The following is a 24795-nucleotide window of genomic DNA, read 5'->3' as shown; positions in this document are numbered from 1 at the left end:
ATTTATAGCTCCAAATAGTGTGTGAATGGCCCTAAGGCCACTTTATTTGATAGTTATACCCTATGGGCGGCCATTTCTGACTAACAGGGCTCCTAGGAGGGCCCACAGGCTCATCTATACCATGCAGTAGGTTCCCTATCAATGGATCAACACTAGGACATAGTTTTGGTGCAATCGGATAAACATATTGGCCGTGGGATGCCTGTGTCAGTTCAACGGTTAGGAATGCTCAATCGGGGCCACAGTTATATGAATGCGTGCGTGAAGTTTTCCTTACCCTACATGTGAAGTTTGGTCATAGACTGATGGTCTGAAATCCTCAACTTTGCATAAGAGTGGACGACCCAATTCACTTAAGTTTTAGCTTCTTCTCTCAGGGTATTTGCACTTCTCATGCACTCGCCCCTCAGCTCAAGTTGGGCGATTCTAGACATTATCTAGGCTTGACTCCCACGATTGTCGTCGAGCCCAGTAAGACGGACATTGCTCTATAATTTCAAGGCTAACGGACCCTCGATATGTGGTTTAAGTCCTTTACGGAGTTTCAAGGTACTCCCGAGAGGGGCAGACCCTCAGGATTTCTCTCGAGTTGTCGGATGGTGGTGCTCTAGTGCACTTGTGATCTTGGGCTATATTTATTTGTAGGAATGGTGGCTCGAACTTAATTTCTCTAATGCTATATATTAGCGTACACTTAGTCGTAGCTAGCTAGTCAAGTATGGCCTTCGGGTGGTCCTATCCATGGTTGAACTCGGGTCTCAGTACGGACTTTTCCAGGACGTTACACATGTCCATGTTAATTATGGTTGCGTTGAACACGCACCCTCCAAACATGCACTAAGTGAATGCAAATTGGCATACAACTGTAATATTCGCGAGAAATCCATTCCATCCACTCATTTTCTCAGATCCTGTTAAGAGTATAAACCCAAAAATGAAGTGGATTTAAAACTCAAGTAGACCGCACAACAATATACAATGACTATTAAATGTCCACCATTTAAATATTCTTGGGCATCAAAAGTTTTGGATCCGGCTAATATTTCTATGTTTTTAGTTAATAAAATAGCAATGACCTCATGAATGGTATCGATGGAATATAAACATCACCCTAGACTTAGGGATGTTTCAACGGGTGGCATTTTCCTATCCACTTTTTTCTATTGTGCAGCCCACCTGAGTTTTGGATATATTTCATTTTTAAGCCTATGTCCTAGCATGATATGGAAAAATGGATGAACCGGATGGATTTCTTACAAACAACACCATGAGCCCCACCTAACTTCTTGTTGCAGGAAGATCCTCCGAAAGCGTTCTTGTGCAGCCCACTTGAGTTTTGGATCCATCTCATTATTGATCAAACATCATAAAATGATCTATCAATGAAGATGAACGGGATAGATTTCTCACAAACATGATGGTGGGCCCCACCCAGCATCCTTGTGCAAGAACTTCCTACCAAAGGCTTTCGAGGCTGCGCAAGAATGTTGGGTGAGGCCCACCACCATGTTTTTAGGAAATCTACTCTGTTCATCCGTTCGGCGACCTTATCTTGGGCCAATAGATAAAATATGAGGTGTATCCAAAACACAGGTAAGCCACGCGAGAGGGAAAATTAAGGAAAGAAATACTTACCGTTGAAATCTTCCTGAGCTCTACCTTTTTTTTATACGCCATCCAAACCGTTTATAATTAAGGTTATTACTACAGAGATGAAGTGAAAATAGAAAAACTTTAGTATGATACAAAGCTTTTATGGTCATAGAAATGTTTCAATAGTTATCACTGAAATCTCACTGTTTCCTCTCGTGTAGTCACTTAAGTTTTGGATCCACCTCGTTTTTGGTCAAATACAATAAAATGATCTCTCAAAGAATATGAACGGGTAGATTTCTCACAAACATGTCGGTGGCCCCACCCAGCATCCTTGTGTAGGAAATCCGTGTCCTCATCCATTTTACCTACAATTAGTGGAGAGAGAGCGTGGATCCAGTAATCTTTTGGATGCATCATTCACGCAGCGGCACATGAAGATGATACGGCATAGCTGGAAGTAAAATTATAAAACAGGGACACGAATTAATAACAGAGGAGATCTGAGGGGCCATCGTGATGTATGTGTTTTATCAACACCGTCCATCCATTTTCCATATGATTTTTAGGGTACAAGTTAAATTTTTTTGAGTAAGTTCGAAAGTTAGAGTAGAGCACACGATGGAGATTAAACGCCAACTGTATAAAACTTTTTTGAGGCTGCGAAAGTTTTGGATTAAGTTATATTTTTGTTTTCCCTTCGTTCATGTCCAAGTGATGTTATCAACAAGTTAGATGGCAAATAACCATCACGGTGAGCCCTGAGAAGATATCAACCGTGGTGTCAATATCATCGCTGCTTTCTGTGGTGTGGTCCACCTGAGCCTTAGATCCGCCTCATGTTTGGTCATGTATCCTTAAAATCATATGGTAAAATGATTGGGTAGTGTGGATAAAAAGCATACAGTATGATGGCTCCTCAGAGCCATTATCATTTCCAAGATAAGGACCGGTGGGACAGTACCCAATTCAGGTCCATGATAAAGTATAGAGAAATTTCCAACTGTAATCTCACCTTTTACCCATTATCTTTTCCAAATGCTCCCAAACTTTACTTTCCCCAACTAAATTATTTTGTACAGACATACTATTTTCATACGAAGATACCCTTGCATTCAGCGGGGATGTGCCATCGATTCTGTAGATCTATAGCTACGAATTATAACCGTAGCTATTGGTTTCGTAGTTATACAAGGTATAATGTGCGAAGGCTCATGGCGAGTGATGGCTACGACAAATAGCTACGATTATAATCCGTAGCCATAGGTCTATAGAATGGATGGTGCAACAATCTGAATGCTAAGGTTTTTTCGTTTGAGTACGACTCTGGCATGCTCAATACTACTCTAATCGTACATATTTGACCAAATGTAGGTCGTTCGTTAACACATATGATCTCATGTTTGATTGAACATCAATAAGGCAGTCTTATGCGTATGATCTGTGGCCATTAAAATAACAAAGAAAAAAAAAGTCTAATGGTTAAATTAGTAGTGGCATAACATAAGAAATTCGTGGATAGGATGGTCAAGTCTTACTTTTTTAAATCGTAGGTCAACTAGCAGATGACATGGACCTAATTGGTCATTCTGCAGGTTCCTTGTGGAGAGAGATGCATATTCTGATAATATTAATGAATATCAACGACCCACTATTAATATCAGCAGTTCACGGTCCACTGTTAATATCAGCGATCCATAGTGAATTTCAGCAGTCCTCTCTTAATATCAGTGGTTCAAAATGAATATCAGCGATCCACTATTAATATTAACGGTCGACAGTGATTATCACTGGTTCACTATTAATATCAGCAGTTCACAATGAATATTAACGGTCCACTGTTAATATCAGTAGTCCACAGTGAATACCAATGCTCTACTATTGATATCAATGGTTTACAGTGAATATAAGTGGCTTACTGTTAATATCAGCGGTCCACAGTGAATATCAACGGTCCACTATTAATATCAGTTTTCTACAGTGAATATCAATGATCCGCCATGTAACATTCATCTATTACAATATTCTTTCATCCCAACATTCATCTATTATAATATTCATCAATTTCAATATTCCTCCAATACAGTATTCATCCATTACAACATTCTTCCATTATAAATTTATCCATTTCACAAACTCCCACCATTCATACTATAAAAAAAATCAGTTATAAAGGGAACCACCACACCTTCCTCCCTTAAACAACATACAAAAGCCACCATTATACTAACTTAAACATACTATTGACCATTATAGCTTCTATGTCATAGAGTGTGACTGAAAATCTTCAAACAAACACTCAGAAGCTTGCCAAAATGAAAGAAATGATGTCATATACACGCCAGAAACTCGTCAAAGTAGGTCTTGCGGAGGTGGTAATGGTCATAAGGGACAAATAGTTCTTTGCCGTGAGTCTCATCATAAGAACTTATCCTACACTTAGTGATACCCACTAACTTGTCATGAAGCAAATCAAACTCGTCCACATGAAATGAATTTTAATTTTATGTCATTGAACAAAATTTAAGGGAAAAAAATCATCACAAATAGCCACACCGGAGGAAATCATTCAGAAGTAGCGAACAACGTTAATACTGGGCCACAAAAAGCTTTATTTAAAAATTGAAAATACTCTATTGTGGCTATCTGATTAAATTGAACAGATCAGATTGGTCGATGAGTGGGTTGAATCCTTATTTTTTATGGAGCTAATACCCCTTTTTCAAAATACCTTTCTCCATGGTAGACGAAGCCCATTGTACGAGGAGCAGATGTGATTAGGTGTTTTTTTGTCTCAATAAAAAGAAAAAGTTCCCTCAGTATTAATTAAATTAATTAATTAATTTATTTATTAAAAAAAAAAAAAAAAAAAAAAAAAAAAAAAACAAGAAGCTTAATTTTGGTAAAGATGGGCTAAAAGACTAAAGCCATCACCACATCATACTATGAAGCTATTTGGACCAATATCCGTAGAAACTGATTAGATACATCCACACGCCCGATAACATGGTATTTGACGGCCGATCTGTACAACCTGTAAGTGTCATCGCTTGTCTACCAATCAGATATTTCATGCCTACGTCCCGCCTGTGTAAGAAATCCATGCCATACAAAAGGTAGGCCCCACCTCAATGGCCACGTGGCATAAAAATCAGGCCCGTCTGCTCTTTAGGTGGGAGACAGCTGTATGCTGAAGCATAATGTCTGTTGTCCAATGATTCCAATCCCGCGTGATGGTCAACCAGACTGTTTTTCAGGCCAGCATATGCTCGCACTTGATTATGATCGGCACATCTCCCATGCATCTCATGTTGGCACGTGTGCGACGAAGCATTCATGGTGGGATATGTTCTAAAGTTGTAAAAGTGGGCCACATGGTTCCCTGATCCAGACCATTGGTACGATGGGAACCAACCTGAACGAGTGGTGCTCCAAAAATCCCCTCCGCAGGACAATGCTAACCCTTGGACTGGGGACCCGCTCATTGATGTTTAGGAACAATGGTTCCCATTCAATTGAAAGAAGACCAACCAAACGATAGAAGGCTGTGATCTTTCCATAAGGAAGATGGGGCATTCCCATCCACGGTTTGGCGTTGTCCATGAGCTCAACACTCTAGATCACGGAGAAATGGACCATCTGGTACCGAACAAAGAAAAATCAAGGATACTATGCGATTCCTGGGCCGCTATTGGTATTGCGCGTGTAACCCACGGATGAGTGGTTTATGAGTCGAGCGTCGGCCTTTTGTGATGGAGAGTAAAATACATTACATCATTGCTTTAGGAGGGATGATATGGTACGTCCAAGCATCTTTGAGCGACAATGGACGCGCGTTTTAAGTTGTGAAAAGTGGGGCCCATGGTTTCGTCAACCTGCCATTTGTTTTTTCTGTGGATGGTGCATGCTCCAAAAATCGGGAAATCTTCCCCAGTTGGAACATCCCAGCTGTTGTATTTTATTCTTAGCGCGTCTATGTGTATATGCGTAGATGATTAAGATTCTCTAATTAGGCGATTTTGGGTTCATGAACTTCTTTCAAGAGGAAGCTAAATGGACCACATGATGTTTGTGAGAAATTCACCCGCGCTTCCTGTGTATTTTTTCAGATCGCAGATTCAAAACTCAAATAGCCTTGGCCACAAAAACAACGGGTAAGGAAAGGCTGAATGTTTCCTTCTCCACTGTTTCTGTCATATTGCCTGCTTGAATTTTGGATCTACCTCACTTTTGGACCATGTCATGACATGGTTATAAAAAAAAACAAATGCATGGCATGGATCTCCCACAAACATCATGTAAACCTCATTTAGTTTCGTCTGGACCCCACCTAAATGTCAATCCGCTTCCTAAAGGTGAAACCCCGGATCCACCCACTGTGGGGCCTATTTTGATGTATGTGACCACATCTAAGTCATTCATCCCTATTAAAAGCTCATTTTAAGGCATGATACAAAAGATAAGCAGATACAAATCTCAGGCAGATTGGTAATCAATCATTAAAAACTTCTATCAAGCCACAAAAGTTTTGGATCAAGTTAGATATTTGTGTGGTCTCTTCATCCCTATCTTTGTGACCTCATCAACTGGTTGGATGAAAAATAAAATAAAAATTCCGGTGGCCCATTAATGGTGGGGATTCAATCACTACTATTTCGTGGTATGGTCCACATAAGATTTTGATCTACTTCATTTTTAGGTTCATGTCTAAAATAAGCTTTCAAAACGGTTGGACGGTGTGGATTAAAGTCACATGCATCACTGTGTGCCCCCTAGTTAGGGGTCCCATCCACCTCGGTGGATCCGGGGGTCTCACCTAATCAGCTCCCCTTCCTAATGGGAAACGAATTGGTTACACCCCTGCCACCAGCCCGGTGGCTGGTGGTCGGTGCTCTGTGGACCCCACCATGATGTATGTGTTTCATCCATTCATTTCATCCATTGGCTGGTGGTGGCCCTACGTGTCAGAAGTGAAACCCTGCTCGTAAAGGGTTTGTATTTGGAATGGAATTGTATTCTTTTCGAGGGGGTGAAGGGAATTGCGTTTGAACGTAAGTAAAAGAAGGGAAGATTAGAAAAGGATCTTGTTCCCCCATTTGCGGGTCCAAATAGGAGGAAGCCGATTGCCCGACACCAGAAAGTTGAAATTTAGGCGAGGGCCCACCGTGATGCCTGTGAGAGATTCGCACCCAGCTCATGTTAGCACATGAGACAAAAATGAAGGCACGTCCAAAACTCCAGTGCTCTACGCTACTATAAAAAGTGAGAAAGGGAAATGCCTGCTGTTAAAACATTCAGGGGTCCACCGTGATTTTTATATTCCATCCAAACCGTTCATAAGGTCCTTTCCACTGGGATGAGCTGAAAACACTAATATTAGCCTGATCCAAAACTTTTGTGGCCTCCTGATTGTTTCAACAGTTAGTGGAGTCCAATTCTATGTCCTGTGATGTGACCTGCCTGAGTTTTAAATCTGCCTCATTTTTTGGACCATCTCCTAATATGAGTTGGCAAGACGGATGGACGGGATGGATTTCTCACAACTATTATGGTAGGCCCCGCCTAGGTTCCAACAGCAGGAACTTCCTGCGGTCCAGGTTGCAGGCTATCCGCTTCCTAAATTGAGAAAAGGGTAATCTTTTTTCTGTAGACATCACCTTTTGCCTACGTTACCAGCCGCGACCGACCACAAACATAGATAACCAAAGTGAACCCTGTTTGTACGGATAACCTATTTCAAACGAAATTAATCCTCATTTTCACGAACTTCTTACTTGAACCCGGGCGCTTGGCTGGTAATCTTTCCAGGCAGGGCTCTGTGGGGGCCATCGTGATGTAAGTGTTTTATCCACAGCATTAATTGTTTTTCTCATATCATTTTAAAATATGAACCAAAACATTAAATAGGTTAACAACTCCAACGGACCACACCAAAGGAGGCTGCAGTGATAATGACACTCACCTCTGAAATCTTTCTAAGGGCCATTGTGATTTTTTTTACCATACAACCTATTCATAAGGTCATGTAGATGTGGATGAAGCGAAGAAACAAATACCAGGTTGATCCGAAACTTCTCTAGCTCCCAAGAAGTTTTTAATGGTGGACATTCAATCCCCAATTTGTGGTCCACTTAAGCCTTGTTCCTGCCTCATGTTTTGGCTCATAACGTAAAATGATCTGAGAAAAATAATTAATGGCGTGGATAAAACACTTACATCATAGTGGTCCCCACAGATCCCCATCCAGACGGATTATCGTCCAGGAGGGGGTAGGATGCAATCGGCGTCCCTTGAACCGGAGGGCCTGAGGGGTATTTTCATCCGTCCATGCCCTAAAAATCTTCTTCCATCAGTAAAGTTTTCTGCTAGCGAGAAAAATAATTACCCTAAAAAACAGCATCTACTATTGTAATTTTTTCTAGTAAATGCAGTTGATTTTCAAGATTAAAAAGAAAAGAAAAGATCATTTATAGTGGCTATAGGAGAACTTCCACATACAATCGATTATTTTCGTCATATGTTTAGAATATCTAATCCGTGTAACAGGTAGGCCACACCATGATAATTACCTGGTAAAATATCTGACTGGTCCAATCACTGGGTGGGGCCACAACTACAACGAGTCATGCCATCTGCTGTCCATTGATTTTGACCCTGTTTCTCGCTCCATGAGTGGATTAACCCTTTTTTTTTTTCACAGCAACTGATCCCAACAGATCAACATGTCGAGGCCCACCATTTTTTGTACGAATTGAATATTAGACACATGTGACATGTTGGTAGATAAGAAATGGTTGCATGCCAATGTGGCCATGTGCCTCTGGAAATCGGATTGCGTACTGTAACTCAGTACGTTTTTATCGTACTGAGTTAACTCTGTTGGGCCCATTTTGAATGTAAGTGGTTTATTCAGGCCGTTCATCTGTTTTTTCAGATCATTTTAGGGGTTGAGCCTAAAATTTAAGGATATTCAAAGCTCAGGTGGATCACACAACAGGAAACAAGGGGAGTAATGATTTCCACCGTTGAAACCTTGGTAGGGCCCACAGTGATGTTTATTTGTCATCCAACCTGTTCATAAGATCACAGGGTCATGGATGAATTGAAAACACAAATATCAGTTTGATACAAAACTTCCATGGCTGTCAAGAATTTTTCAATGGTAGATGATCAATTCACACCGTTTCCTGTGGTGTGGTCCACTTGAGATTTGGATATGATTAATTCACATAATGAAGCCCTAAAATTAGATGATAAAATGGATGAACGGAGTTGATAAAATATATAAATTACACCGTATCCCACGGGGTTTACTCCGTACGCAATCTGCTTCCGTGCCTGTGACAGTATTATATCGAATTTGGCGGAAACTTCTTGCGAGCGGAAGCTAGGTAGGCCCACCGTGTTGTTTGTGAGAAATCCACTCCTTCCATCTGTTTTTCCATATCATTTTAGACAGTTAGTTAAAAACTTACGCAAATCCCAAATTCAAGTGGCCACACAACAGAGGATTGAACGTCCACTGTTGAAACATGCGTGGAGCCGCAGAAGTTTTAAGTCAAGATAATTTTTGTATTTTCAGTTCATCCTAGTAGTAATGACCTTATGAACAGTATGGATGGTATATAAACAACATGGTGAACCCCAGGAGATTTCAACGGTAGCAATTTACCTACACACATTTTTCCTGATGTACGGCCCACTTGAGTTTTGGATGTAGATAATTTTTCGGCGCTTACTAAAATGATCTTTCGAAACTGATGAACGTGGTAGATTTTACATAAACATCACGGTGGGCCCCACCTAGCTTCCCCGTCGCAGAAAGTTCGTAAGAAAGGCTTTCGCACGGAATCCGCGTCCCGAATTTTCAACGACCTCAATGATAATTTGTCCAGTGGACGGCACCTGCTCCACAAACCCAGAGAGTCCCATGCATCCATCACGAATAAAATAAGGGCTGTCAGTCTATGCTCATTTTTTAATTCAGTCCCATTTCTCAATCGGTCAGATTTGAACGGTTTATAACAGCCTATCAGCCTGGCTTGAGTACATCATGGTCAGGCCCAATAAAATTTACAAGGGCAATTTTGTAATATACAAAGTAAGTAAAAATACTCATATGTTACCACTCCAGCGCACGCCCTCCATATATCTCTGTCTTTGTTTCCAATCGGACCAGCCATTAGGTTTAAGCATAGGCTCGAGCTTGCTAAACTAGTTTGATTCATCATGGGCTTGGCTGTGATCTGGATTATGTTGAGCAAACCCATATCATTTTATGTATCCACACCATTCATCCATTTTCCCAAATCATTTTATGGCATAATCCAAAAAATGAAGCAGATCCAATTATCAAGTGGAGCATATCATAAGAAACAGTGGTGATTGAATGCCCTACCATTAAAACTTCTTACGGAGCACCTTAATGTTTCCGTAGTATTTATTTGCCATCCATGATAAGGTCAAGTGAGTCTGAATGAAGGTTTAAAATAAAAATAAAAATAAAAATAAAAAAACAAATATCAGCTTGATTCAGAACTTTTTGTGGCCCAGTTATGGTGATTGACCACTGTTTCCTTTGGTACCGTCCACCTGATAATTGAATCTGCCATTGTTTTTTTTAGATAATGCATTAAAATGATCTGGAAAAACGGATGGACGGTGTGGATAAAGAATAGATACATGAAGGTGGGGTCCATGGCAAGGGCCGCACCATCGAGGTGGGCCCAATCACACTTTTGGCCATGTATCAAACTTCTTTCAGGGAGAAATGGTCAACTTGAGACGCGGGTTACCGTCGGATGGTTGGACACGGCACAACACCGTACAGCATCTGGCCTATCATTTTCAAGATCCCACAATCGGTACAGCCGGTGCAACTGGAATATGGTCAGCCGTCTCTACACATAAATGTGGCAGGAAGATATACGAATCTGAACCGTCCATCTAGTGGGACCTATCAATGGTGTTCATAATTTTAAAAATAACGCCTATCCGAAGATACTAGCCACCAACTGTTAATCAGTTTTGTTTACGTGTTGGACCATTGTAGATTGGCCATGGACAGAACTTGCTCTTTTTAGGCTCTTCGTCAGACGGTGAAAAAAATCCCAACAAATGGATGATCTGGATCGTTGATTGGAAGGTACGGGACCATGCTGTCTCTTGGAATTGTTTGTTTGTTGGTTTTTTTTTCTTGGGAATAATGGGTTGTCACAAAGAAAGTAGTTGCGTGACTTCCGGGGGCGGTTACTTTCGATGGTGCGGACGGAATGACTTTAGGTTGCTAAGATCGACCACGTCCATCAGTTGTACCATACTGGAGCCCAAAAATTAAGCCGATTCCGGTCCATTTTAGGATGTTGTCTCAAAAATTCAGCAGTTCCAAAACTCAGGAGGACCACACTACAGGAAATAGTGGTGATTGAATGTCCACCATTAAAAACTTCCTAAGGCCCACCGTAATGTTTATTTGCCATCCAACCTGTTGATAAGGTCAACCAGACCTTGATGGAGGGAAAATACAAATATTGGCTTGATCCGTAACTTTTGTGGCTTAGAAGGTTTTTAATGGTCATTCACCAGTGAAACAGTGGTGTGGTCCACCTGAGATTTGTATCTGCTTAAATTTTGAGTTCACATTTAAAATGACCTGGCAAAACGGATGAACAGCGTGGATATACAACTCATTAATCAAAGTAGGCCCCACACGGTACGAGTAACAACCACCACTCAGGTGGGCTACACCATGGAAAAAGGTTGAGATAGGAAGTCCCGCTATAATCGTCTAATAAATTGTGTAGGTTCCACCGTCGTGTGTAAATGCCCCAGTCCACTCATCTGACGTCCCACACTAGGATGAATGGATTCCCTGAAAAATCAGACATTCCAAGTCTCATGTGGGCTACACAACGTGAAATTAAAGTTTAAGGCATGGTTTTACACTGTTACTTACGCTGTGGCCCACCTAATTGTCGAATTTTACTGAATCTGAGGATCCATGGTGCAAGTGTGACTGCGCACCTTGTGGACGGGGGGATCTTTTGTATGTTTGTCCCACGTAGCAAAATAGTTAGAGCAAGTCACTAGTCAGGCAGGTCCACGTGCCTGCGACGCGGGTTAGCTACTGACGGCTTCAGTAGCTATCTCGTTTCTGGAGTGAAGTCACCAAGTTCTGTGGGGCCCACCACGATGCATGTGTTGTATCCACACTTCCAAAGCTCAAGTGGATCCCACCACGGAAAACAGTTGGGATTGATTGCCTACGATTAAAAATTTCTTGGGGGTGGCAAAAGTTTTCTGTCAAGCTGATATTTATCATTTCCCTTCTTCCATGTCTGTGTGAACTTATTAACAAGTTGGATCTCAAATAAACATCATGGTGGGCCCTAGGAAGGTTTAAACGGTGGGCGTCACTATCACCGTCCCCACTGTTTTCTGTAACGGGTCCACTTTAGTTTTGGATCCGCTTCACTTTTGGGTTCATGCACTAAAATGATCTCACCAAGTGGATGGACAGTGTGGATACAATACATACATCAGGATGGGCCAACAGAACTTGGTGATGTCACCACAGTAGCAATAGGAATATAGCTACTGAAGCTGTTAGTAGCTAATCGGCGTCCGGCTAGCGCAGTCCTTGTCACGACGCACATTTCTCAACAAAGCAGCAGGAACGGTCACCATAAGGTGGTTAAACGCAAGATCAAAGCTGTTCCGCATGTGGTGCGCCCCCCTGTTCATGTGAATCTTGACTAAAATCATGAGGATCCAACCTGCTTAGACCGTTAGCTTCAACATAAATTCTTCCTGGGGTAGTCCACTGGACCTAAAAGGACTTATTCCATGTGCATCCTCATGGGGGGGTTTTCCCTCTCTGTTAATTGAGGAGGACCATCGTGGATGGACCACTTCCCAAATATCTTGCAGGTTGGAAGATCCCATCCAACAACCTTGGGCATCAATTGAATGTGGAACGTTGTCGTATGTATCTTCTCAGATTTTTATTCACTGGCCACAATTGAATGGTTAGCATTGTCCTAAGAGAGATTTTTTGAGGCATCAACCATCCACCGTGGAGCCCACCATTTCAACGGGTTGGATCACTGAATCATGAGCCTCACCTATACAAACTCAAAAACCTGAGTATATGTAAGTGGCTTGAACACAAAAGCTCATGTTTACCACAGGCTACAGCATCCAATTGAGCTCCATGTTCAACCCAGCACCCCTTAAGTTCTCCATCCAGTTGTTTTTTTCCCCCTCCAGGTCTCCCATTTACAAGCTTCTTCTTCTTCTACTGAAACGGTAAGCAGTTATTAAATTATACCAAGGGAAGTGACACGTGAAATGCACATAGAGAGAGGATGGGAGATGAAAATTATGTTTTTCGAAAGGAAGAAAGATATGGAGGAAAAAGATGCGAGACATGAGAACTCAGAGACAAATAGTAGAGTGGGTAAAATCCAAGCCATTGGTTTATAAGCACGCAAATTTTCAAAATTCTATAAATACCCTCATCTATTTTGAAAATCTCATTTCATGTCTTATAAAATCTCGAAGGCCACAACTCACCTAAAACTAAGTGGATGGACAAAAATGTATGTTTGCACCTAATGTTATATAATGAAGAGGTAAGAAAAGCAGCTTTTAAATGAAGAAAAATAAATTGGGAGGAGAGAAAAGTAGGGCTCTCAATGGGCGGGACTATTCAAAAAAATTGATTTTGCTTGGCCTGAACTCCGCCCATTGACAGCCTTACAGCAAAGTAGATGGGTGCCATGTCATGAACTCCATGTTGAAAAGGACTGTAGCTTTCTTTTATTCTAGCTTAGATTTGCATTCAGATATCATATTTTGACATTGGCGAAGATGCCCCATGAGATTTAACTCAAATGAAGTAAAGCCATTTCTTTTCATCTTCATCATCGTCGTCTAAGCCTCATCTTATCCAGAGGCGAAAAAAAAAGAAGCCCTGAACCATGTTATTGCAGTGATATCAAGACTGCTATGTCTCCCCTTAGTAGAATGGATGCTCATGCCATGATGCAATAGAAATACCTGCCCTAATCTGATTTCATCATCAGTCGATAATTCAGATATCCTAGGTAAGAGCTCATGCATTACATCACTGCATAGCATATCAAAGTGCAGAACCATGACCTAAATGTTGCCATCACAAGGCACGTATAGATGCAAATAATAGAATACTCATTGCTTGGTTTGTAATGCCCAGCTGCTGTCAAGGAAAATGACAAGAGAACTAATACACGTGTACAAACCCAAGCATCTACATAGGCAATGGGATAGATACTAAAGAAACACAGGCGCAACAATACAATGAGCCCAAAAATAAATTTCAATGAAAAATGGATGTGTGTGTGTGTGTGTGTGTGTGTGTGTGTGTGTGTGTGTTATATTGCAAAAATAAATTTCAATGAAAAATGGATTTGATTTTTCAGTTTCCGTCAAATACATATGGTACATTCTGATGGAGTATCCATAGAAATGAATTTATCACAATAGCATGCTACATCAATTATCAAAGTCTGAATCCCCGAATCCAACTTTCAGAATCAGAATCAAGCTACAAGGAGTAGAAACAATCCCATCAAGATAGCCTGTATGCCAGCATGCTTTGGACCTCAAGTGCCCCCCAGGGCATGGCCCAGGAGTAGCGGCATCAGGTTCCTTAGTCAAATCTCTAAACTACCCAAATAAATTACAGCCAATGAACTCAAACCAACAGTTAGTAGGACACGCTGCAAAAGGACAATATTGCAAATACAGATACATTATTTTGACTATACAGGGTAAGAAAACATACGCCTTGCGCTCTCTTGATCAGACCTTGCATCATCTGGAGTTGGTCTCTGGAGGATGTCTAGGCAACAGACCCTCTGAAGCCAGAGTGATACTAGTATCCCTGTTTTGAGGCTCATCTACAAGCTGCGAGCGTCGTTCCTTCATATGATTAAGCAGGTTTGTCAGCCTGGTCAATGCAGACGGTGCAGCAGCAGTTCCCTGGTGTAGCCAAAGTTGCAGCATTAGCTCGCTTTGTTTTCCTGATCAAATACAGGAGCTATTGGAGAGCTTTGCAATGTCAGGGTATTTCGGTGGTAGCTCATAAATCAAAGAAACATCAACTGGAGGTCTACTTAAATAGAAGTAAACTGTGATGCAGAAACCTACCTCACCCTTCCCGGTATATTTCCTTAAAGAAGTATTCAGCACAACTTTCGACGGTTCTGGATTAGATGAACTAATAGTCGCACCCATGGATTTGTTGTTCTTGCTTGTTGAATCTAGCTGCTGATTATAGGGCAGCTGCTTGTCTGATAAAGACAGTGGGTTTTGTGCTATAACTTTCGTACAGTCAGGAGATGAACTAGCAGCTGCCCATTTGAATTTCGTACTGTTTGGGCGTGGTGAATCTGGCTGCTGCTTCCGGTTAGGCTGCTTGTCTCGTGTTGTAACATTTTCCTGGTTAAAAGATGACTTCATAGTTGTACCCTCGAATTTGGCACCAAGATGGAGAGTTAAATCTGGCCACTGCTTCTGTGGGGCCTGATTTTCTGATGAAGACATTGTAACATTCTCACAGCCACTGGACGAATTAGAAGTTGTCCCTGTTGAATCTGGCTGTTGCTTCTTGGGGGACTGCTTATTTGATAAAAATAGAGGGTCTTGTGTGATAACATTCTCACGGACAGGAGACAAGATAGTGGAGTTCTGATTTGTTGAATCGGGCTGCTGCTTCTGGGGAGGCTGCTTGTTGATGGAGACAATTGGTTTTGTGTTAGAACTCCCAAAATATGTAAATCCAGACAAAGCATCTTTTTTACCATTGTAAACAACATCAATGTCCTGATTTAGGGTATCCCGGTTAACGATTCATCATTTTCAACAAACTGCCATTCCGGATACATGCATCAAAGTGGCAACCAGCAAACCAGATCTTCATCTATGAATGTTTTTTCATTAGTTATATCCTCTGCGGAAAAGGATACATGTAGTGTAAGACTCGACCCGAGTTCCTGCATGTGCATGTGTGTGTGTGAGTATGCAGTTCATTTCTTGTAGTCCCGCGGTCCTACAGGTCGAATTCCGGCGACCTGCGACCCTCGGATTATGTTTGCGGTCATCCTTGGGTCCGGTCACGTAGACCCGACCCGGATCGACCCGAGATCTATGCCACCTTGTTCACATCGTTATTGCGGTTCCAACAACGTGTCTTGTGCATCCATCCGACTTATGGATCAAAAGTTATGAGCATTACATAGTATGGCTCTTGATCATGTGGCCCACTTTTGTGCAAATACATGTGAACCACCTTCATGGCACAAGTCCCCATACACACTACACACACCACACAAATTCTATGGAAACACCAGCCATCTCAACAAATACCACCCAAGCCTAGCCTAAAAGCCTAAGCATTGTAATCTCCTCCCTATGCTATGATGACTTCTCTTACAAAATAATGATGGCATTTTTCTCTCTTTATTCTCTCCCTCCCTCTCATTTCCCTCCATTGCTAGCAACACCCCACTCCAACGTCTCCTTCTCCCTCTCTTCTCCAGCCCCCTAATCCTCAAAATACTCCCAATCCCTCCATTAGATCTCCACCATTAAAACTTCTTCCTAGGCTCAAGACCTTCATGGTATAGGAGTTTGGAGGCTTGATTTGCAAGTGGGTGATTATAATTTCTGATTTTCTTTTCTACCCTTTGATCTTCTTTTTCTTCCTAGTTGGATCATATGGGACCCACCAATTCATGGTGACCCCATGGATGTGGCCTTTTAGCCCATCCTACATGCATATCATGAAACATGATGGGGCCATTCTCCATGGACCCCATCATGATGTATTGTATCATCCACTTTATTTCAAGAGCATCTAGATCCTAGAAGTCATATTAAGATGGCATCCCAACCACCCATTCTAGTCAAAGATCATGCATGCATTAGTTTAATGTTGCACGTTCAAGTAACATTGTTGTATGGTTGAGATTGACTCTTAGGAGAGCTCATTATTGGCGGGGCCCTACCCCGATGGCTGGATTTTATTTTTCCATCATTTTATTTTTGATTCCTGATGTGTGTGGCCCACTTAGTGGCCCTGGAATATCCAGACCATCCAAGCAAGGTGGACCCCCCTTGCTGTCCATTCTATGGACGTTGGCGTCCCACTTGCTCCATTTTGATTACATGCAATGAGTTTTATGAGGGGGATATGGCCTAGATGTTTGTGGGGCCCACTAAGGTGGACCACAACACAAATTTTGTGGGGCATTTCCCCCTTTACTCAGTAGTTATGTTCAGTTATTTTCAGGCATACCTTGCTGTCTAGAAAAAAATTCTGGACTGCTTTTGGGTTGTTTTTGGCATGGATTGTGGACTAATTTGGAGGATGTTTTACCCCCATTATTAGATTATTTCTGGAAGTGTGGACCCCACCTAGAAGTATGATAAATTTCACCTTCATCCGTCCCTGTTTGATCACCCAAAAGAGTGGGCCATGGAGGGTGGATAGTCCAGATTTTCTGGACTGTCCAGCCACTCTGCTTGCTGTACAAACATAATTATCAGTTTGTTTCTGAAATGGTGGGCGACCTTTGTGGACCCCACCTTGTGGTATACTTGTACAGGGATGTTGGCCTTGTAATTTCCCAAATTTTGGGAGACCTGGGCCCACTCTAATGGGGCACAAAAGTCAGGGGCAGTAGCTTTGTTTCAGCAGGAAATTACTTCTGGACCTTGCTGTCCATAATTTGTATGAATTAAATAAAATACTTCTACCATTTCAAAAATTCTAAAATTTTGTAGGGGGATGGCCCATCTATAATAGGACACACCTACAAAATTTCAGGGCCAATGGACACCTGTACACACCATGGCAATAGCTGAACCGGCCTACTATGTTGTGGTGTCCAGATCAGGCAGAATCTCAGGACAGATTGTCTTCTTAAAATTAATTAAAGTATTTCCAGTTGTCCAAAAATCCTAAAATTTTGCAGAGAGGTGGCCCACTCATGGTAGGACCCACCTACAAATTTTTGGGCCCAATGGACCCCTGTGCACACCATGTCAAGGGTCGGACTGGCCCACCACATTGGGACGTCCAGGTCAGTCCGATTTTCTGGACAGACTGTTTTATTTAAATTAATTAAAATATTTCTAGGTGTCTAGAAATCCTGAAATTTTGTAGGGGTGTGGCCCACCCATGAAAGTGTCACCCTGCAAAATTTCAAACCCAACGGACATTTGAGCTAGCCGTGGTGCGGCCGGGAGTGGCCCACCAGGTAGGGACGCCTAGGCTGGGGCGTCCAGCCTGCTTCGTGGGCCCACCTTGATGTGTTGTATATCCCACCATCCATCCATGTGGGGTCCTTAGGGGATTGATCATCCTCCCCTTTTTTGGGTATTCAATTGGGGTCCATTGGGTGGATTTTGGGCCAGATACCCTGGGACCATAGGGCTGCCTACACATGGGACATCCCCGCCTTAGGCTACTGCTGGGCCTACATTCCAACTGCCTGGCTCACTTGATATATGTGTTGCATATCCTCTCTCATCTGGTGGGGCCCACAGTGATGTGTGTGAGCCATCAAGGATTAAATATACTAAGAAATACTTCTATTGTTGGACTTTAACCAACCCAGAAATTTGGGTGTGCTGGAATTTGGCATTGAGCCCAATAATTGTTGCCTATAAATGTTCTTTTGGGGCATTATGGCCCACTAGATTTGAGGAGGATTTAAGTCAGTTATCTTACCATCTTAATTTTATTTTTTTGGGCTTAATTAGTGCATGATTAAAGGCCCATTCCAATTGGATTCTTCTTGGGCTAGTCTCCTAGTTAATTATGGGCCTTATAGCCTTGGTTGGGTTGGAACTTTGATAGGCTCGTTGGACACTTGGGTCCTATATTTACCATGTCATTGTGATGGGTCTTATGGGCCAAATACTCAAGTAGTTGGGCCCTTGCTCGCCCACTATAATAAATCCATACTTGGGCCGAGATGTGAGGCCCAACTTACTTGTGTTAAATATAAGGATTTCCCATATGTTGGGATAATAGGCTGTCTATTAGGCCCACCACAATAAGTGAACCCATGACCCTTATGGTTGGGCCCTAACCTTGCTTAAGGGCCCACTAGGTTGCCTATGTATTGGGCTTAGTGCATTGCCCACTAGGCCATGGATTGATTGTGCCTTGGACCTTTCTTTACATACATAGCAGGCTACCTTTTGGGACCCAGTTGAGGTTGGATGTCCTCCTTGGTGGCCCAAAGGTAGGCCCATAGAGGCCCTTATAGGTGGTTGAAGGCCCACCATGGGCCTCGCTAGGACCGTTCCTCCTTTCGAATATGACTCTCTTAGCTTGTGGGCCATCCCAAAGTACTAGACCCCCACTAGAGGATTTTTCTTCTCCTTAGAACACCTGTCTATGTGCCTAGACCTTGACTCTCCTTAGGACAGAGGATTCCATATTTCACAGGTAGCACACTTACATTTTTGTGACCCATATGCATCATATGTATGAATTGATTGCATTGTGTGGTAGTCATTGAGGAATGGAGTTTCTCCCCTCGTGCACATTGTGTGCCTGCAGCTAGTGCACGACCTGTATGTGTGACTCATGCATTGGCATCGCATTTCATGATGATACCGCCCTTGCTTCATCAAGGCTTTGCCTCCACAGGGACATATGTGGATGGCCATATGTGTAGACACCGAAAATGTTACTTGAGCATACCGGATGCATAGGATGCCCATGGGTGAAATTCCCAAAACTTCCATGATACGAAGGATTTGCTCCAACGCCGTGACTACGTGGAAATTATGAGCGCATGAAGGCCTTATACCGTCAGGCCGCGACTCTCATGGTCGTGTAGTCGGTTGGATAGGGGTGTGGTCTTACCTGCCTGGTATGAGGAGGCATTGCTCGGCTGAGTCTGACCAGCTCGTAAATGGGTCCGCTACCGTCAGGCCTTGCTGGTAATTGGCTGTCTACAGGCGGGTAGTGAGGTCTCCTACGCTCGTTTGACTGTGCGAGGTCTGTAGAGCAGCAATCATTCAGTAGTGTAATGGACACCGGTGATTTCCTTATGATTGGAAATGTACTTGACATATGGTTTGGATACGAGCACTGGCATTACTTGCATCGCATTAGCATTGGCTGTGTAAGCCCCTTCATGAATTGCATTGGTATGGCGTCCAGTACTCATTGCATCGTATTCATGATAAGCCTTGGTAAGGCTAGTGATATTCTCATTGAGCATGTTTCTTTCCCTGTACCTCATGCTATTCTTATGTGCACCATTATCACACACTTACACTATCCTCCAAGCTTCCATAAGCTTATGCACGATTAATGTGTGCAAGAGATCCTAGGCAGGCGTCGTAGCAGCAGAGCGTGGAGTAGAGTTGAGCCCGAGGACTCCAGTGTTGCTGATTTCTCTCTCTTTTCCTATTATCTTATGTATGTCCTTTCGGACCTGATGTAAGCTTGTAAAAGTTCAAATTCTTAGTGGATTTTATGATGTGTGCCCCTTGTTATTCTCAAATGTACTTGCTGTAATCTTGGGTATGCTCGTAATTGGAATGATTATACCGTTATGGAAATCCTCCTTGTAGGATCCCAGGATTGGAACCTGCCTCAGGAGCCAAGAATGAGGTACTATGGAGGCTGTTGCGGTCAGAACCGGTCATCGGGTTCCTTGTGAGTCCGGTTACCGAGTCTTGGGCGTGACATGTAGGCTGTAACCCACCCCATTTAGTTGGGATAAAGCCCAAATGATGAGGATGTTATTTTAAGTTATATATTATAGTGAGACCCTTTTATTTTTTAAAAAAAAAAAAACTATAGTGAGACTTCTGTTTTTTTTTTTCCCACGAGCAATGTCCATAATTAGCTGGGACAAGGTTACAATGATGATGACAATGGCGAGACAAGGGACTTGGAACTCCAAGTCTACAAATTGAAGAAATATTTGCTACTCTGATCCTTCAAAATACAGGAGCACTGAAAACTCGGATAAAGGATGCTCCTTCCGTGAGACTTGAACTCCAGATCTACAAAGTCTTCAAACTCTAGACCTACAAATTATTCAGAGTTTGGTGTGAAGTGGACAACTGGACTACACCCAACTTGTGATGCTGTTGGAAAAATATGTTAACATGATTATACTTATGAGTCATAACCAGTAACTGGGGATCCAACATACTTGCTGGTTCTTATTGCACCTGAAACTGTACCCATCTTCAGTTAACATCAGAAAATATAAACATAGCCATTAGGCATGCCAATACCTCCTCTTTTGCTATGGAGCCAGCCAGCTACATCATTGGCCTCTCTTCAATAAATGGAATATAATGGTCGAATATGATGCCAAGTTGCAGATCTCATCAACAATAAAAACTGATCTCAACAGTTCAGGATCACGTGTTGTGTAACACTCACTGGCATTGCGTTAATCTCCTTCCACAATCAAGGGCAACGAAAAAGAATGAAAAATCCTCAAAAAACCTGTGTTAGGGGCTGTGCTTCTGCTTCATGTGACCATACCATGGCCACTGCACTGAAGAATTCCATTTTGACCACCTTATCATATTCATATCTCAAAACATCACTAGAAATTGATAGGCCCAATTTCCACTAGACCTTCCATCAACATTTAACATCCAACACTAGTGTGTTAGGGGCTGTGCTTCTGCTTCATGTGACCATACCATGGCCACTGCACTGAAGAATTCCATATTGACCACCTTATCATATTCATATCTCAAAACATCACTAGAAATTGATAGGCCCAATTTCCACCAGACCTTCCATCAACATTTAACATCCAACACTAGTGTGGGGGTTTTTCTGATTTAACCTTCCAATGGTGACCTCACCACAACTTCATTAGAGTCCTTAAGATCTAATGAAAAATTAGGCTAAGTGAGCATCACCTTTCCAGCTTCTAACTACCTCAATAATCTTAGCTGGACCTGGAAATTGAATTTAAGAATTCCAACCAAGTTTCTTTCCATTTCTCCACTATAAAATAATCAGCACCCTGGGCCACCATTCATGCGATTCAAATCATGCACATTGACATCCTAGAAATCCTTTGTAACCATGTAGAACAGTTTTACAAGTTTCTTGACTAGCTTTGGAAAGGGAGCACATTCATCTCGAAAATGCTATCTTTTCCCCTTCCAAATCATCATCATCTCTGCCATTGTCTCATCATGTCTTCGCGATTTTATTCTCCCCACTAAATTTGGAAAGGGAGAATATTCACCTCCAAAATCACATCAATTCTCCCAGCTGCCGCCACCTTTGTCGTCATTATCAGAGACACCTTCATCATCATAGCTGCTGCAAACACCTTGTAGAATCTATTTAGTGTCAGCCTACAAATCCTAGTTTGCCAAAAGATACTAAAGCACTATCTTCGGTAAGTGAAAAAGGTTTTTGTTTCCCATCTCATGAACTTTATACAAGTCATATTTTTCTTGCACTTCTTTCAGGCCCTTCAATTGTACAAAGTTTTCCTCACTAGGCCCCTTTTTTGTTATCTAAGCACCGCATTGAACCATTTCAAGTGCATCTAATTCATCCTCATCATGCAATATTCCTCTATTCATGTTGCCTCTTAATTGCCTGATACTATGCACATATAATGAAGCTGGTCTAATAGTTGCCTTGTAAAGTATCTCTCCTTCCAAATAGCCCACAAAAATGGCTGGAGGCTGCCCTCATACAAAATTAGAAATTTTTGATATAAACGGACAAAAACTGATAGAGTTAATGTGGTCTTAATGCAATCCTGTCTCCAGCAGTTGGTAGCAAGTGCCATAGGAGGTTCAAAAGTGGAGGCAAGATGCAAGAGCAGGAATTGTGTCTTAGCAAAAGATTCCAACTATTAGAATTTCCCTGTTAACATGCCAACATTCTGAAATGCTAGGATTTCTGCCATTGGTTCAAACCGATGTGTTAAATAGCTTTGCTATGTATCGTGTAGCTTACGCTGCATAGCATAGATTAGCTTTAACACCGAGTAGTTCATGAAAATAGCTTAAGTCTCATGTAGTCTACACTATATACTAATTTTCATGTGCTACACGCTACATAGCCTATGGTACACACTACGTAGCTTACACTACAAGTTATTTTTCACTAAAACATAAAAATCAATTAATATTTTCAATGATGTCTAAGTTAATCTGTTCAATGAATTTAGTAAAATAATATACTAGCATTAAATCAGTTAGGTTGCTCTTTCTTTACCTTATATGTAATTTTTACATTTTTTTTCTATTATTTTAGGCTACGTTTGGTTGCACCAAATTTCCTTAAATTTCGTTATGAATTAGACTAATTTGGTGCAAAATATAATAAAATTTCATGATATTCGAAGCAACCAAGCACAATCTTAATAACAAATCTAGTAAGTAGAGGTATGTAGCTTAAGCCTCACACTTCAAAGGAGTGAACGCTATTCACTATTCAAAACACTAGTTCAAACACTTCTTCCATTATGTACCTAGATAGAAGTAGATCAGGAGGTACTTAATCAATTGCCTATTGAGGTAAAATGCTGGGATGCTGTGTTCAAAGTAATTATTTGTAGGCCCTGCTTGGGAACATGTCATTTTGAATCCTTTTTGTGCCTTTGTTTCAACACTTCATTTTTGCACTTCTTTTTTTCTGAATGAGTTCAAACACAAGTAATAGACAACCATGTGTTTGTAAATGTAGTAGCTTAAGATGGACAGTTATGTACCTCCACCATAAGGTTGTTATAAGACTCCTTAACTTTAAAGAACCATGCCAATGAATCATTCAAAGAGTGAAAAGTTTATTATTTGGATAAAACACAGGACAGTTATTGGACAGTTGAAATATAGCAAATTATAGAAGTTAATTTCCAGCTCATAGATCAGATGCACTTGGATATCTCTGCTAAATCTTTACTGGAAACTGTTCCGCGCATGGAAATCACACAGATCATGTTTATACTAACAGGCATCTCCCACACACACACACACACACACAAAAACACTGAAGCGGACAATGTGAAATGGCATATCGGAAGCTTGCAACAGAAACTCCTAAACCTTCCTCATCTTACACAACAAGGAAAGTGGTCATAACCATGAAACGCATACCTCATTTGAAGGTAACGTTTCAGGGTGATGTTCAGCAGCAGTAGCACCAACGTCTTTCTGTTGAGCCTTCCTGCATACAACAAATATCCACAAAGCAAGTGACCTAATAGCAAACTGGCCAAAACAGAACCAAGTAGGAACTGTTAAATTTGCAAAATGCCGACCCGAACATATTTCCAGATATCAGAGAGGCTTTACGTACTCATACAGAATAGTACCACATAGAAAACCAATATTTACAACAAAATTTGATCCATCAACTCCGATTTATTTAAAATCACAAAGAACAGTACTTTTCTATCCAGCAAGAAAAGTTTTCTTCAGTTCTTTCACCATCCAACATATCTAATAGTTGATTTCTCTTTCCAGGTGGGATTTCTTAACAACTTAATGCCTGCCCACTAACACCATATGAAAATAAAGGTGGTTTATCACACCACATATATTATGTTTTCATATGTTTCCCTCTACTGCAGTCTCCCCATGATCCCAAACAGAATCTCTCTGTCTAGGCATTTTCTTTGTTGCAGGATAAAGGAGTAAAAGCAAAGAGCTTGATAGATGTCATGCAAGTAGTGGTTTCTTTGACTCAAAGGTCAGATTATGTGAGCTGGTACTCAAGGACTTTCTCCATACAATTGGCTGCCAAACTTCTCATAGTAACCTCAAAAGAACATAAGAATTGAGGAAAGAAATTGTAACAGAGGATAATTTCAAATAATCCCATGAATGAACAATAAATTGTAAGAGAGCTTATTGTGTAACATCTTCCTTAAAATGTCAAGAAAAAAATGCATAGTTTCCCACTAACTGATTGCTTGCTTAACCATGGACTATGCCAAGTTGCACAGACTATATGAGAATTTCAAACCCAATCATTTTGAGCCACAGATCACACTCAACTTGAATTCTTGAGTGACTCAGGTCAACGTTGACCTATGACTTAATATGATGGGGTTTCTTGAATCACCAAAATGAACATGACATTTGGGTTCTACTGAAACAAATGCTGATATAAGCAAAAGCAAACAGCAT

General features: G+C 41.5%; 1 protein-coding gene across 8 annotated transcripts in view; it reads right to left on the bottom strand.

Annotated features, from left to right (window-relative positions):
* Positions 1–14024: 14024 nt before the first annotated feature.
* The window catches only part of LOC131235090 (rho GTPase-activating protein REN1-like), a 78982-nt gene continuing 68211 nt past the window's right edge, over positions 14025–24795 (bottom strand). For 5 of the 8 annotated variants that reach the window (XM_058232226.1, XM_058232211.1, XM_058232206.1 and 2 more), the window contains 3 exons: positions 23761–23830; positions 14785–15360; positions 14025–14616 (listed from right to left, as the gene is read on the bottom strand). In XM_058232226.1, the coding sequence (XP_058088209.1) occupies positions 14449–14616; positions 14785–15360; positions 23761–23830 (814 nt within the window). In that variant the 3' untranslated portion in view covers positions 14025–14448. Of the gene's footprint in view, positions 14658–14784; positions 15361–23760; positions 23831–24795 lie in introns of all 8 variants that reach the window. The other 3 variants (XM_058232241.1, XM_058232246.1, XM_058232253.1) reach the window with 3 other exon arrangements.

This window comes from Magnolia sinica, chromosome 2 (genome assembly GCF_029962835.1).
Source record: "Magnolia sinica isolate HGM2019 chromosome 2, MsV1, whole genome shotgun sequence".
In the NCBI taxonomy this organism is placed as follows: domain Eukaryota; kingdom Viridiplantae; phylum Streptophyta; class Magnoliopsida; order Magnoliales; family Magnoliaceae; genus Magnolia; species Magnolia sinica.
The sequence above is the reverse complement of the archived record's forward strand: the minus strand, read 5'-3'. Positions and strand labels throughout refer to the sequence as shown.